At 37.6% G+C, this 14453-nt stretch overlaps 2 protein-coding genes across 2 annotated transcripts; both read right to left on the reverse strand.

Moving 5' to 3' along the window:
- Window positions 1-961: 961 nt before the first annotated feature.
- Window positions 962-1357, reverse strand: LOC141587914 (uncharacterized). The gene has a single exon (XM_074409379.1). It carries the CDS (start codon window positions 1355-1357, stop codon window positions 962-964), a length of 396 nt encoding a protein of 131 aa, XP_074265480.1.
- Window positions 1358-4806: 3449 nt separating this feature from the next.
- LOC141586602 (uncharacterized) lies at window positions 4807-7250 on the reverse strand. The gene is made up of 2 exons (XM_074407893.1): window positions 6459-7250; window positions 4807-5883 (listed from the first exon to the last, which is right to left on the reverse strand). The coding sequence occupies exons 1-2, from the start codon at window positions 7079-7081 to the stop codon at window positions 5130-5132; spliced, it is 1377 nt and encodes a 458-aa protein (XP_074263994.1). The 5' UTR covers window positions 7082-7250; the 3' UTR covers window positions 4807-5129.
- Between the last annotated feature and the right edge of the window lie 7203 nt (window positions 7251-14453).

Below are 14453 nucleotides of genomic sequence, written 5' to 3' on the forward strand. Positions count from 1 at the left end.
CCCTTATTTAAATTTTCTTTCTTTTCTCAAATTGTTCGTCTTAAGTATACTTTTGACGTAAATCAGTCTAATTCGTTGTAATTTATTGCAACTTTTAAATATCGCAATTTATTTATTTATCGTATTATTTATTATGGATGATTTATTTACTTGTTTTCACATGTAATCAATTCTAAACCCTAATTCGACATTAATGATTGCTAAATTACATGTTCACCGATATAGTTTAATTCACATGCTAGGACTAAAACATTGTTTGTTGCATCGCATGCATATAATCGACAACATATCAACTGTGAACGATTTCCCTAATCATTAGTAGAGGCCGCTATCGAGGCGGGCGGGATTAGGTGTTCAGTAAAGGGACTTCCTAATACGTACCCTCACCCCTTACTCCAGATCTCTGTGAACATCCGTATTCATTGACATCCACGAGAGTCATTCTAGAAATAAAATGCTAATGGTAACGAGTTCTTAGTGTTCATGTCACTACTTTGTGTCTTGACATGGCACGAGGTATTCGAACGGTTCCAATTTCCCATAAAAATTGGTGGCGACTCCACAAATGCAAACGCTTGTTCCCAAGCGCCCCCATGGCCCGTGTCCACAACAGTTCCAGCATTATCATGAGCATTCTTGAAAGGAGCAGCTTCATTCCTTGTTGGAAAGTATTTAGCCATGGGGTGACTAGTTGGATAGCCTACCACAGTCCAACACTTGTCTGCGGTATGACCTTTCTTTGGGCAAGCAGTGCACTAAGGTCTGGTATCAGGATGCTTCTGTTCCTAGTCAGCATAGAAGGCAGAGTTCTGAGCTTCAATTTTCACACAGGTTTTGTAGTTTCTCCTCTGTGCTTCTTCTTGTTGAAAGATAGCAGCTGCCTCCTATGTAGTTGGGAGATAGTCATCATGAGAACATTGCCCCTCATGGTGGAATAAGAGGAATGCAGACCATTGAGAAACTAAAAAAGTTTCCTTTCTTCCTGTTCTTTGTGTTGAGCATCCAGAAAAGCCCATATCTCAGGGGTCATCTCACTCAGAGGAGGCCAATAATTCATTAGCTCAATATTTTTCCACCGAATTCTAAGTTCTGTGAAATACTCACAGATGGTCTTGTCTCCTTGTTCAAGATCATCTAGCTCCTTCTTCAATCTGAACTTTCTTGCTCCATTGCTCACAGAGAATTGCTTTTGGAGATAGTCCCACATTTCCTTTGCAGTTTCAGAATACATCACAGATTTCTTGATCTGTGGTTGAACATTATGCAGGATCCAAGATATCGGGAGGCTATTGCAGGTTTCCCAAGCTGCTTCCCTTAAGGGATTGTTGGTGGGCTTCTTCACCAGACCAGTCAGCATGCCAAGCTTCCTTTTGGTGCAAATGTTGATTTTTATTTGCCTTTTTCACTCATGATAATTCTCAATTCCAGACAGTTTAGCATCCACCACTATAGGGTGTGTACTTTCAGCTAGATGGAGATAAAGGGGATCGGAGGTTTCTATTATAGCATTTGCGGAAGGAATGAGAGATTCATAAGAGCTCATTTTTGTTGATGAGATTTTTGAATCAGAAAAGATAAAAAGTAAGAAAGGAAGATAGATAGAATGCTTGAGAAAGAATGAAGATCTTCAAGCACACGCTCAGTTTAAATAGATTGAATCTTCTACTTCAACCATTAATACCCACCTACAATTGGTTATCAGTCTCCTCATCCTTGAAGCTCTAATACCATATTGAGTTTAATGCCAATGAAGGACATTAGAAGATTAGAAGACTGCATTGAAGAGTTGAGTAAGAGAGATTGAAGCAAATATATTTGTGTTAATTTTCTGATTGATATTTGTGATGAATTAGTCACAACTATACAAGTGTATATACACTACAATATGGACAATGACCATAAAATAATTGTGTGCATTAATAAAGAAGAGACAAGTCAAACTACTATCTAATACTAGGTTCCCTTGCTTTTCTTCTGTCACCCGCCATCCTTCTTTCTTCTCTTTTGAACAATCCCATGGACTGCTGGTTCATGGTGAGAATTATGTTTATGTTGGCACCTTTCTTTACAGATAGAGGTGGAAGAGGGTCGTGTCGTGCCGTGTTTCGTGCTAGCTCACTGTGTCTGGAGGAGAAAATGACACGACTCAGGCATGGGAAGGTGGGCTTCATGTCATGCTTGTTGTATCGGTGAAATGGAATTGGCGGCCCAGATACGGCGGCCTATGGCGTGCCCAAGCAATTCATCCACTTTAGCCTAGACATGACCCGTGACCCATGACATGTCGTATTGTGCTGAATCGTGTCGATCCCATTTCGTACTAAAATGGGTCATTGCATTTGAGAGTGCTAGCCCATCGGCCCGTGTGCCCCTTCCCTCTCTACCCAGGGAGTACAAAGCTTTTCAATTAGAGAATTAACAGTTGAATTGTAGGCTTGTAGTGCGTCTCAACTGTCAAGCTGTGTTTGGTGATCCTACCACATCCTATTTAACAAGGATAACGTACATTTTACCATGTTTTGCACTAAAATGTATACTTACGACTCCTGTGAGTTGAGTCCTGTCCCTTCAAAATTTGCTCACATTCAAGATCAAGGACCACCACGACCTATCATCATCTTCCTATTTAGACAAAATCGTTAAACTTATTAGGGACCTCTCGCATCACTTGTACACTTCTAGGACCACTTTCCGTAAGAGACAGCAAAATACAACTTATTACAATCCCTACATGTCTACTCCACTTGGCTTATGGATCTATCTGGTGCGAAATAGCCTAAACCTCGAGTCGATTCTAGTTGAGATAATGCTTGAAATTAAAGTCGAAACAAATACGTCCTTGTCGAAGTCGATTGTACATATGTTAAAATTGGAAATAACGTAAACATCGAGAAGGTTAAATAATACCGACATGAGAGCAGCCACATTAAAAGATGAGAATGAAGACGAGAAAATGCAAAAAATAAGAAAAAATAAAAACTCTGCAGTTCGGGGAATTAAGAATTCTTGTTTAAAACTGTCTTAACTTACCCGGTTCACTTAATCCTATTAAAACAGAGATTGAGACGAAAGAAGATTGTAAAAGAGGTCTTAAGTTAAGACGGTCTTTAAATAATCGATCGTATACAGATACTAAAGAGTCCTCGAGTAATGGGAGATCCAATAACTAACTAAATATTCCATGTTAACATAATTAGCTAGTTTTCAGTGTACAATAAACAACTGGTACAAATATCTTGATTAAGAACATAATGCTGTAATTAGTGCATTATTTAAAAGTCTGTTCGAGTCTTGATTAGCAAGCAAAATGCCAGTATATTCTCTTCTAGTACACTAATTTTTAATGCCCTGAGTTGAAATTTGTTAACTTCATAAGTAAACTATTCTAGGTCAGGGGACCAAAATCACTGTTCAGTTAATATGTGACGTGGTCACAACTCATATGCACCATTAATCAATTATTGAATTGCATAATTCTGAGCTTCATATTTCGAACAATCGGTATATAGCCCTGGTTTACCGAATTGGGTCATTTTCGGATCTTTTATCATTGAGTTTTTTAGAAATGCTTATGAATTTGCAACAATAAACATTCGGATTGGATTATGTTCAAATCTTGAGATCGGGAGTAAGAATAAATGAATGATTAAGGGAGGTTCAAGTTCGAGTAAGCTAGTGTTAAACGTGCACCGTGCATGCACGCCTTTGACTAAATACCTACTCCTTTATTTTAAGACATGTTGCTAATTATTACTGCTATATACGCGTACTTGTATTAATCTAATTTTAATTACAGTTTTTTTATTTAATTAGAGTTGGTCCAACAAACTAGTATACACTTTAGTAAAAGCCAAGTCAAACGACATGGGGGTCTTGATGTCTAAATGTCCACTTACAATTTAATTCCACGACGTGCTCCATGAAGAGGACGGAACTCTTCATTTTGAGTTATCTACTTCGTTCCCACTTTGACTAACTCGTAAACTAATACTTAATCGGATATATCAATTTTCTCTCCTTTTCTAAACTAAAAAGGATGTGACGAAATTTAACAAAATGAGATACTCAGTTATATTTAATTTCAACTTGTTTTCACTTTTCGTTGGTTTTATAAAAATCTATACTCGTAAAACATCACATTTAGATCAATTTCATTTGATGGTTGATTAATCTAAAGCAAAAAGGGATCCAATTCATATTATAACCTGTCTCACAATAAGGTTTATAAGTCTGTTATAAAGTGATGGAAAACAGTAATCTAAGAACCTCGTTACTTCTATTGTAATCATTTTTTAGGTGTAAATGTATAAACACAAATTATACTATAAGACCGTTGTATAGTACGACTTAAAAACGACATATACCAAAAGCCAATAGGCATGATGAATGAATTGGGTAGTAAACTATTGTGTTTGTAAAGCTCAGATGAGAAATGAGACGTCAACAACACACAATAAAAGCTATGGCAAAGCTGAAGCTAACAACCTAACAGAAAAACTTAAGTAGCACATGCCTCTAACAACACAAAGGTTTCCTCCCAACCCTTTTCTCTGTGCTTTTGAAAAAGATGCATATCAGCTTCCTGTCATTTAACTACTCACCAAACCTACCTCTACGGCTATACATCCCCAAATATTTTGTCCATTTTTTAAGGCAACCCCAAAACATGCATCATTCATGAGTTATGACCTATGCCACAAATGGAAGTTATCTTTCAACCTATCTTACTCCGACTCAGCTGTAAATGTCGAGTATTGAAAAAGGTTCATCATGCAAACAGCATTCGACACGGAAGTAACATATAGATTCACAGTAAAACAAACATTAACATTTGCATTTGATGATTCGAAAACAATCCAACTAAAAATAAGGACGATCAAATTACAGAAGGCACACCGAAACGCAAGAGTCTAGTCTTCCTAAGATCACCTCTTTCCCTACTAATTACTATACACAGTTTTGATCTCTGTTAGTACTCAGTAATAGTAGTACTAATAGACTAGTATTAAGTACTTAACCATCTAAAAAAGCCGATGGAGTACAAATTCCATCACTAACTAAAAAATTAAAACCCAAAAATTAAAAATAAGTCGACGAGATTTCCTTCAAATTAAATCTCCCCTAATTTGTCAGCAACCCAAGTCATTGTTTTGACAAAGCTCTTTCCTAAGCTTATGAGAGAAAAGCCTACAAGCATCGATGCTAAGATCAATGGCAGCCGCAAGTGCCACAAACGCTGCTGCATCCTCCGTGCAGCTCACGTGCTGTACACTCACCTCCACTGTGGGTTTACTACACTTCCCCTCCCCTTCCACCTTGGCTGACATCACAAACCCTCTATATGCGCTATACGGCCACAACCCGTACCCAAAGTCACCACTCCCCCCTCCTCCACCTCTCGGACTATTCCCGGATCCCGTGCTTGACCGTTGACCGGACTTCGACGACCCACTCGTACTACCATTAAATTGACTATTAATGTTCGCAGAAGCCAAATCAATTAAGAACTTTCCGCCTTTAGCCGTGCTAAGAGTGGACTCAGCCAGAACAACTCCGGTATTGGCACTCTCAGGAATCAATTCAAACTTATACCCCACCCCATCCGCAGTCCCACGTTCACGCCACGCCTCAAGCCGGCCCCACGGCTTCCACGTTCCATCACCAGGCCGTAAAATCAGCCACGAACCAGGGTTAGACCGACTCACCCTGTCTGTCCCAGGAGACGCCACAAACGGGGTAACCATCGACGCTGCAGCCACAGGCGAACCAGACAAATCATGAACCGTAACTGACCACCCTTTCCTCTCCTTCCCTGACCTTTCTCTTTCGCTTCCAAACGAACTCAACCACCCTCTTCCGCTCCCTTGATCCGATTGCAATGACCTATACAAACCACACAACAAAAATCCCCCATTAGCTTTAAATCAATTCAATCCAATTTTCTAAGATTCTAATATTCCAATCAAAAATCCCTCCCTTCAATTTATTCTTCTACTAATTCTTACTAAGATTCCATTCAAAAAGTACACCAAATTCTCAATTTGCTTCTTTTTAATTCTACCTCTAGCTTTTCAAAAAGAGTCAAAACAACAACATAACAATATTCTCCCAAATTACGGAACTAAGAGGGCTAGCAAAGGCGGTCACTCCTTCGACAGTGAAAGTTCTTACAAATTTAGTTAAAATTTTCGGTTTATTTTCCTTATTCCATCCACAATTAGCCCTAACATTTTCAAACAAATTATTGTATAACGCGACACCCTAAATAATCATTTGATTTTCTTATGTAAAAACGGTTTTATACAAGAATTGTTGTTAAATGAGGGTATATAGGTCGTTGACGCCGGGTTTTAAACTAATTTAGTATAAAACCGTTTTACAAAAAAACCAATTAGTTGTTACATATAAAACCGTCTCACACAAGACTAACTAATTATAGGGCGAGAAATAAACAATACCTGTTACGTTGGTGACGATCACCGACAGCGGTATTCCTGAAACTAAAATTACAAGTAAAAACCGGCTGTCTAACATTTCCTTGAGTCTGAAAAACTTGCGGACTACATTCCGGTTCACCATCAAACTGAAAAACAAACCTCGGGTCCGGGTCAGCCCGAACACAAACATGAACCTTAGACCCATTAACAAAAACCCAACCATCATGAAAAACAACAGCCCGACTTTCAACCCCAATAAGATCATCCAACGGCACAGTAACTTTACCCAATAACCTCCCAGAATTAACCCCACAACTGGCCCCACTACGTCCAGTAAAAACAAAAATCTCAAGAAAGAGTTTTTTACCAGGGGTAAAAAACGTTCTTCGGGTTGGGGTGAGTTTAACAAGGTCGGATTTACTGAGGTGGAAAAGCGCGGCAATAGTGGAAGTAGAAGTATCGGGAGTTTGTGAGGGAGTGAGGTAGGGTATTGTGGCGGTTTGTGGTGGGAAGCCTTTGAGTTTGATTTTGCAGAAACATGGGGAGGTTGTTGGGTGGATTAGGTTACGTGCTGGTTTTGTTTGTGACGGTAAGGTTAAGGCTAGGTTTCCGACGGTTAAACGGATGAATGGACATGGGTCCATTTTTTACGACGGATTGTTTGGGTTGTTTGGTAGTGTTGTTATTTAGAGGTGCGCATTGCGGATAGTATGAAGTTGTTGTAATGTGGGAGACGGAGAAAGGAGAATGGAGGGAGAGGGAGGTTAGGCAGGAGAGAAGAGGATTTGATGGAGTACAGCTGTGAACAGACTGGAATTTTTATTTGATTTATTTTTTATATTTGTAAAGGGAAGAAAAACGAGGCAAAGAGTATCTTAGGAAAATTATTTTATTGTTTTCATGAAAAAGAAATACAGTGTGTATTTTATTGTATCTTTTCTGTGTTATTTGATTGTATACCGTGTGTAATATATACGATTCTTTTACCTGAGGAGGAAATTGCTCCTATCTTTTCAAAGGAAAAAATCTTTTAACTTGATGCTCCCTTTTTTTTTTTTTAGCTAGTTTATTTTAGAGGATTGAATCTTAAATTGATTATCCTCCTAATTGAGGTTGAAATATTTTCCTGTCATTTCAACCATAAGTAAAGAAACAATAATGCTCTCGGTAAGAGTCGATAATAGACGTGCAAAATCAGAGGGAATGTTGTATCACGAAGGCCTGATTCTTTTTGGCTTAAAACAGCTAAATTGAATTGAAATGAACTGAATTGAATAGAGATGAAATAAAAGTAAATTTGAAAAGAGGTAAGCTGAACTGAACATAATGAGCTGAGTTGAACTTAAATTGACTGAAATTAAGATAGAAAGAATAGGGCGTTAAAAGTAGGCTTACCGAATTCATAATAGGCATAATTCGAATTCGCAATTTGCTCAAAATAGGTAATTCAATACGCAAAGTATTGCAAAAAAAAAAAAAAAAAAAAAAGCAATTTGCGAATTCGTAATTACTAATACGCTTATATGAGTTCCTACTTACATTCTAAATTAGGATATTTTAGTAAAATTAATTTTTTGTTTTAGTATTTTATAATACATTTGCTTTTAAAAATAGATCGTATCACAGTGTGAGACCATCGTAAGACCGTCTTATTGCAAAATTTAGGTAGCTGTTTATGACTATTAGTCGTTACTCAGTATTCCCAAAGGAAATGTCTAGAATTTTAAAGGGTAAAGACTAAAAGACTCCCTAAAATAGGCGAATTCATATTGAATTTTTAGTTTTTAATACATGAATCGAACTTTTAGAATTCGTTGATTTTAATATATAATTCGCGAATTAGTGCGAATTAATTCGAAAACGTATTGCGAATTAATACACGCGTATCAATTAGCAATTCACACCCTAGGTGAGCAAATTAGGCAACCCTGGTTAAAACTTGTGAGATACGTTTCTCACTAATAGAGAATGCATTTTTTTCGTACCCTTTAAAGTACTTTAATAATCCTTTTATTTTTAATTGTGTTGTATGTCAAAGCAACTTTTTTCATTTAAACGAGTTACTTCGTGTAATATTTGCCTTTGTATATCTGTTTACAAAATTTCTTTGTAACTATATTGTGAGACACAAATTTTCATTTAAAATGGGCCGTGCATTACCTGTCTAATTTAAGCCTAGTCAAATACATACCAAATTACATGCTGAGTTGTCTAAAAAATGTTGAATGTTTTTTTTTTATTACCATCACGAAGTAGTATTTGATATGTTTTAAGATTTAAGACGTATAAGTAAGGCTTATTGTGAGCGAGACGGAGGAATAGGTTTTACTTTATGTTTGAGATCTGCTATATCACGCCCCCTGTTATACTTGTTACGCCCCCATCTGTATTAGTTTTCGTTTATAAATATGTAAAAGAAAAGTTAGTTTGTGAGTTTTTTTTTTTAATTACGATAAAATGATAATTAGTTATTATAAAAACCGTCTCCGAATCATATACGCGATAAAACGATAATTAATTTTACTAAATTTAATATGAATATTCAAAGACAAATTAGGAATAATTGAAAAAATAGGGAGCTTAAAACAGGGCGTGAGATAACAATTTTGGAGTTTAAACGGCGTACAGTGACGTGTGTGGTACTGTGGTGCTTAGTCTGGTCCTACGAGTTAAGATAGTTATGGCCAATGAAGAGATGCCATGTGTGAATAAGAAACAGAAGGTTTTGTCTGAGAGTGATGTAGCAGGAGAGGTTGGGGAGTGGAGAGTGGGGTGGGACCTACTGGGGATGACGAAGAAGCTGGAAATGAAATTGTTTAGAGTGACGGCATTTATGGCCGTCAGATGAGGGAGAAGAGTTTGTGCTATTTGACGGCTGCTAATTTGTGGTGGGGGTTAAATACTTTTTTTTTTTTTTTTTTTTGAAGGGAGGTGGGGGTTAAATACTTAAATACATGAATAAGTCTGGTTTCATGGCTCGATTGGGATGGGGTAATTATTATCGGAATAATAGAGATTAAAAGAAGAAATGAGAGGAGATTAGTGGTTAGTGGTGATTGTTGAGGGTGGAAAAAGGAGGTGAGGGAGAAATTCCTTGAGAGGGAGGTGGCTAGGTGGGTAACTATTACTCTCTTAATGGAGGTACTACTACACTATATTCCCTCATTTGTAATTTTGTATCTCCAACCACCCACACTTTCCTCCATTTTTTAGTTGTGTTGAGTTTATTGATACGACACTTAAGAGGGGAAAGGGGTGAATTAAAGTTCTGTTCTTTTGGACTGAAATTGTTTGAACTGAACTGAACTGAATTTAATGGAGCTAAACTGAACTGAACTGAACTTATCTGAACTGAACTGAACTGAAATAATAATAAAAAGAGTATACTAATAATAATAACAATAATACTTATAATAATAATAATAATAATAATAAATATTACAATAACAATAATACCAATAATAATAAATATTATAATAATATTATTCATTAATAATAATAATAATATATTAGTAATATAAATTATAACATTATTAATAATAATATAATATATTAATAATAATAACTAAAAAATAAATAATATAATAATAATAATAGGTCTAGTATAATAACTTATTAATATAATAATATTAAATATGTGATTAATAATATTAATAATAATAAATATATTAATAAAATAATAAATATAATATAAGAACTTATTAATATAATAATATTAAATATAATAATAATAATAATAAATAAATAAATAAATATTAAATATAAATATAATAATACAAACAATACGAATTCATTATTAATAAATATAATAGTAATAAAGTAAATATAAAAATAATATAATAATAATAATAAAAATAGTAAATAAATTAATATAATAATAATGATATCAATAAGAATAATAATATTAATGTTAAAATAAATTAATATGAACTGAACTGGACTGATCTGAACTGAACTGAATGGAGCCGAACTGAACTGAACTCAACTTAATGGAGCTAAATTGAACTGTACTGAACTTATTAAAACTGAAATTAAGTTCAAAAGAACAGAGCCTAAGTACCCTTTTAAAACTCTAAACAAACAATCACGCTGATTTCAATTCGTTAATCAGTACACAGACAGTTTGAACAGTTATGATGATTGTTTAATCGATGATAATCTGCTGTACTAGATTCGAATGCAATCATTAATAAAAGATAAAGAAAATAACGAAATGAAAAGCGATAAAAGAAAACAAGAACACAAGAATTTTAATGTGGTTCGACCTACTCTATAAAAGTCTACGTCCATTATCTCTCTTATTTTTATTTCCTTTATAACCAAACTCGATTACAAAAAAAAACCCCACGACCAACCCGATCTTACGGGCTTTCAGCCTACTGCCACATGGCACTCATGACTCAGTCCTTCACTCGGTCGAGTGGGGCTTCACTCGACCGAGTGAATCGTCTACTCGGTCTCTACTCGGTCGTTATAAATACGAGGTATTACAGTCTTTGAATCTCAAGTTTTCACTTAATGAACATGAAGATCACGATTAAGACTTAAATACGAGAATCATGGAACAAACTCATTATGTCACAGTGCAGCGAACTGATACTTGGAGGTTTACAGCTTTTGAAAACAAATGAAGACTTTAAAACAGAAAATGTTTTGCAAATATTTAAAGAACAAAGCCTTAAATGCACAAATGATTTGCAAGATTTCTCAATAAATGCTTTGGAAAGTAGTCTTGGGTAATAAATGAAGCAAAGACTCTCTATTTATAGTGGATTTGATCATCTAAAAAGTACAACTTAGAGTAATTAAATCCAGTAGTTAAATAAGTAGCCTTTGAGTGATGGTAAGAGTTAGGTTTAGACTTAAGCACACAATGCTTTAGTATTTTTAAGAAAACACTTCCCCAAACACTTAACATGTGACATTTTACCAAATTGGCAAAAAAACTTTCTAGCTTTAAATTTTGACAAGTCCAACCTTACCATTTTGGTAAAAAGCAAATGCACAAATCTAGAGGATTAAACTTGAGAGATTTGTGATTTCTTTTTTCATATTTGTTTTTCAAACCTTTATATTTCAAATGTTAAACCTTTGAAAATGTGAAATTTGTAAAGATTTCAACATTTAAACATTTCGTATAAAATTCCTCCATATGGTAGTATCAGAAACCACAGTGCAACGCACTGTTGCATGGTTTTGCACCGACTTTGACAAAATGAGAATGTTATACTTACTCTCACAACATTCGATTCAGGCTAGGAAATATCTTTGTCTTGAATTCAATCTTGATCATTTGAGCCTTCATGGACGTCCTTTGATTGCTTTAAACACTAAACAATTTTAACTAAGAGCAAACAATCAAATAACAATTAAACTTGGCATCATCAATAACCAAGTGTGTTCTAACATTACCATAGAAGTTAAGAACAACAATGATCAGCGATAATGTATTCACTTTTTGCGGTGGATATGATTGAACTCTACCTGCATAACCAAAATCCAATCAAGATTAGTTAATGTATTTTTAACATTAGAAGGTTCTAATTCAAAAAGGAATCATGAGCATAAAGGTTATGTAATGAAGATCTCGTTTTGGCTCCCTCATGAATATTGGTCAAGATGTTATCTAAAGGATGCGAGTTTTGATGCTTCCAACGTCGAGGAATAAATGTATCTGGTTCAGGAGTAGATAGAACAGTACTGGTGTCTGTTTGATTCCGCTCAACTTCCCTGTTTGTGTTTCCTGATTCGTCTGAGCCACTGGATGTCTGGTTTGTATCTGCATCAAACTGTCTGCCTGTCTGTTCTTTTTCAGCTGCACTCATAGATTTCTCCTGAGCGAACAATTCCATATTCTATTCAGTTCCCCCTGAATTCGCGGGGCTGTTCACTATTGGTTCCTTCTAAAGTCAAAGGCACTTCATCCAAGTCAGGAGGATCATCTCTTACAAAGCCAATCTCAAAGTCATCATCGTCCTGGAATTCATCATTAAGAACATTAGTTTCATCAAAAATAATATGTACACTCTATTCAAAGCACATTGTTCTTTTATTATAGACTTTGTAAGCTTTGCTTTCTTTAGAATATCCTATGAAAATCGTCTCATCGCTTCTTGGAACAAATTTTCCCAAATTGTCTTTGTCGTTATTCCGAACTAAGAATTTTGATTCAAAGCAGCGGAGTATCTATTTGTCTCGTTTTAAAGTTTCCTCCGTTTTAAACTGTTCCGGGTGTAATTCCAGAGCAAGTATCGTTACCACCCGTGGCTTGTAGAATAATGTCTTTGGTTGAACCCTTCTCGCTCCTATCGCCTCTCTCGGCCTTTCCTGCAACAATGAACGAACTGAGGGCTTGGCTTTGTGCCAAGCGTACCCACTCCGACGCCCAAGTCAGTGAACTTAGAGGTATAAGTTGTGTACTAATTGGCTAGGAATGTATTTTAGGAGTATTTATAGGCTTTCACCATTTGTCGCGTAGTGGCCAAGTGGCCAAGTGGCTTATTAGGTGGAAAGACCGTTCTACCCTCGGCCGATGGACCTACGGCAGGCCGGCAGAGGGTCTTGGATGTGAGTACGCGGACATGTGTCCCGGCTGGCGAGCTGTCTGGCCGAGACCCTGGCTATCAGGCCGATGGGCTTCATCGGCTAGGCAGTCTAAGCCGTTGACTTGCTGTGGATATCCTTGACCTTGCTTAGTGTGTTGACTTGGTCAGCGGTGCAGAATATGCCCCATCAATTTGCCCCCAGCGTAGTCTATGCCGTGGTATGGGCTCCGATGTATGCTGAGCATATATTCTGCACTAAGTAAATTTCGAAAATCTTTCTGTATCGGTGTCTCCTTGTGTATCGGCCAAACGGGGACGAGTTTGAGTACGCCCTGAAATTCACCTTCTCGGCCTCGAACAATGAGTCCGAATACGAGGCGGTGATAACCGGAGTCGAGCTAGCTAGGGCTGCCGGAGCAGAACACATCGTGTTGAAGACTGACTCGCTGTTGGTTACCAACCAAATCAGAGGGGAGTATGAGGCTCGGGACGACGGAATGGTAAGGTACCTGGAGAGGGTAAAAGCCGACGTAGCAAAATTGAAATCCTTCCAAATCCAGTGTGTTCCTAGATCCGAGAACAACCGGGCCGACGCTCTCTCTAAGTCGCCACCAACCATCAAGAATGTCACCAACCGTCTTTGGTAGATATCAGGAATGCGAAAAGCATCACTGAGACCGTCGGCATGGTGGGTAACATAGAGACCGAGACAACGTGGATGACTCCTATAATGAGATACAAGCTTACAGGTGAATTGCCGGAGGGCCGCAATCCCTCGGCCAAAATAAAAGGATCGCCGCCGTGTACCTGGTATTCGAAGGGGAACCGATAGGAGATCCGTAATAAGACCACTCTTGAAGTGTGTCGGTCCGGCCGACGCACTAACTAATCGACGAGTAAATTCACGAGGGCATCTGTGGACATCACATGGGGGCAAGAACACTAGCCCACAAAGCTCTCCGAGCTGGCTACTTCTGGCCCACCATGCTTCAAGATTCCAGAACGAAGACCAAGAAGTGCACGAACCGTCGATGCACGCCCGGTGATACACGCTCCCTCCGAGACCTACGGCGGTGCTTAGTCCCCTTCCCTTCGCGCAATGGGGGATGGACATGCTAGGGCCGTTCCGACGACCTCCGGAGGAAGGAAATTCTTAATAGTCGCCGTTGACTACTTCACCAAATGGGTTGAGGCCGTAGCAGATGACCAAAGACCACGCCTGTCGTCGAAAGGTAACTGGGAAAACGTTATAACCCGCTTCGGATTGCCCCAAGTTATGGTATTTGACCACGGTCGAGAATTTTGGAGCGACCTAATAATGAGCTGGTTAGAGGAGTGGGCATCAAGTTTGCGTACTCCTCCGTCTCCGCCATCCGCAGAGTAACGGACAAAGCGGAGGCGACCAACAAAACCATCCTCAACGGCTTAAAAAAGACAGTCGAAGACCTTAAGGGAAGGTGGGCCGACGAGC

Source organism: Silene latifolia, chromosome 6 (genome assembly GCF_048544455.1).
Source record: "Silene latifolia isolate original U9 population chromosome 6, ASM4854445v1, whole genome shotgun sequence".
Lineage (NCBI taxonomy): Eukaryota > Viridiplantae > Streptophyta > Magnoliopsida > Caryophyllales > Caryophyllaceae > Silene > Silene latifolia.

Coding starts and splice junctions, on each gene's coding strand:
- LOC141587914 (XM_074409379.1), bottom strand. CDS start 1,357: ATGCTGACTGGTCTGGTGAAGAAGCCCACCAACAATCCCTTAAGGGAA.
- LOC141586602 (XM_074407893.1), bottom strand. CDS start 7,081: ATGGACCCATGTCCATTCATCCGTTTAACCGTCGGAAACCTAGCCTTA. Junction 5,884..6,458: donor GATCGTCACCAACGTAACAG/GTATTGTTTATT, acceptor TGGTTTGTATAG/GTCATTGCAATCGGATCAAG.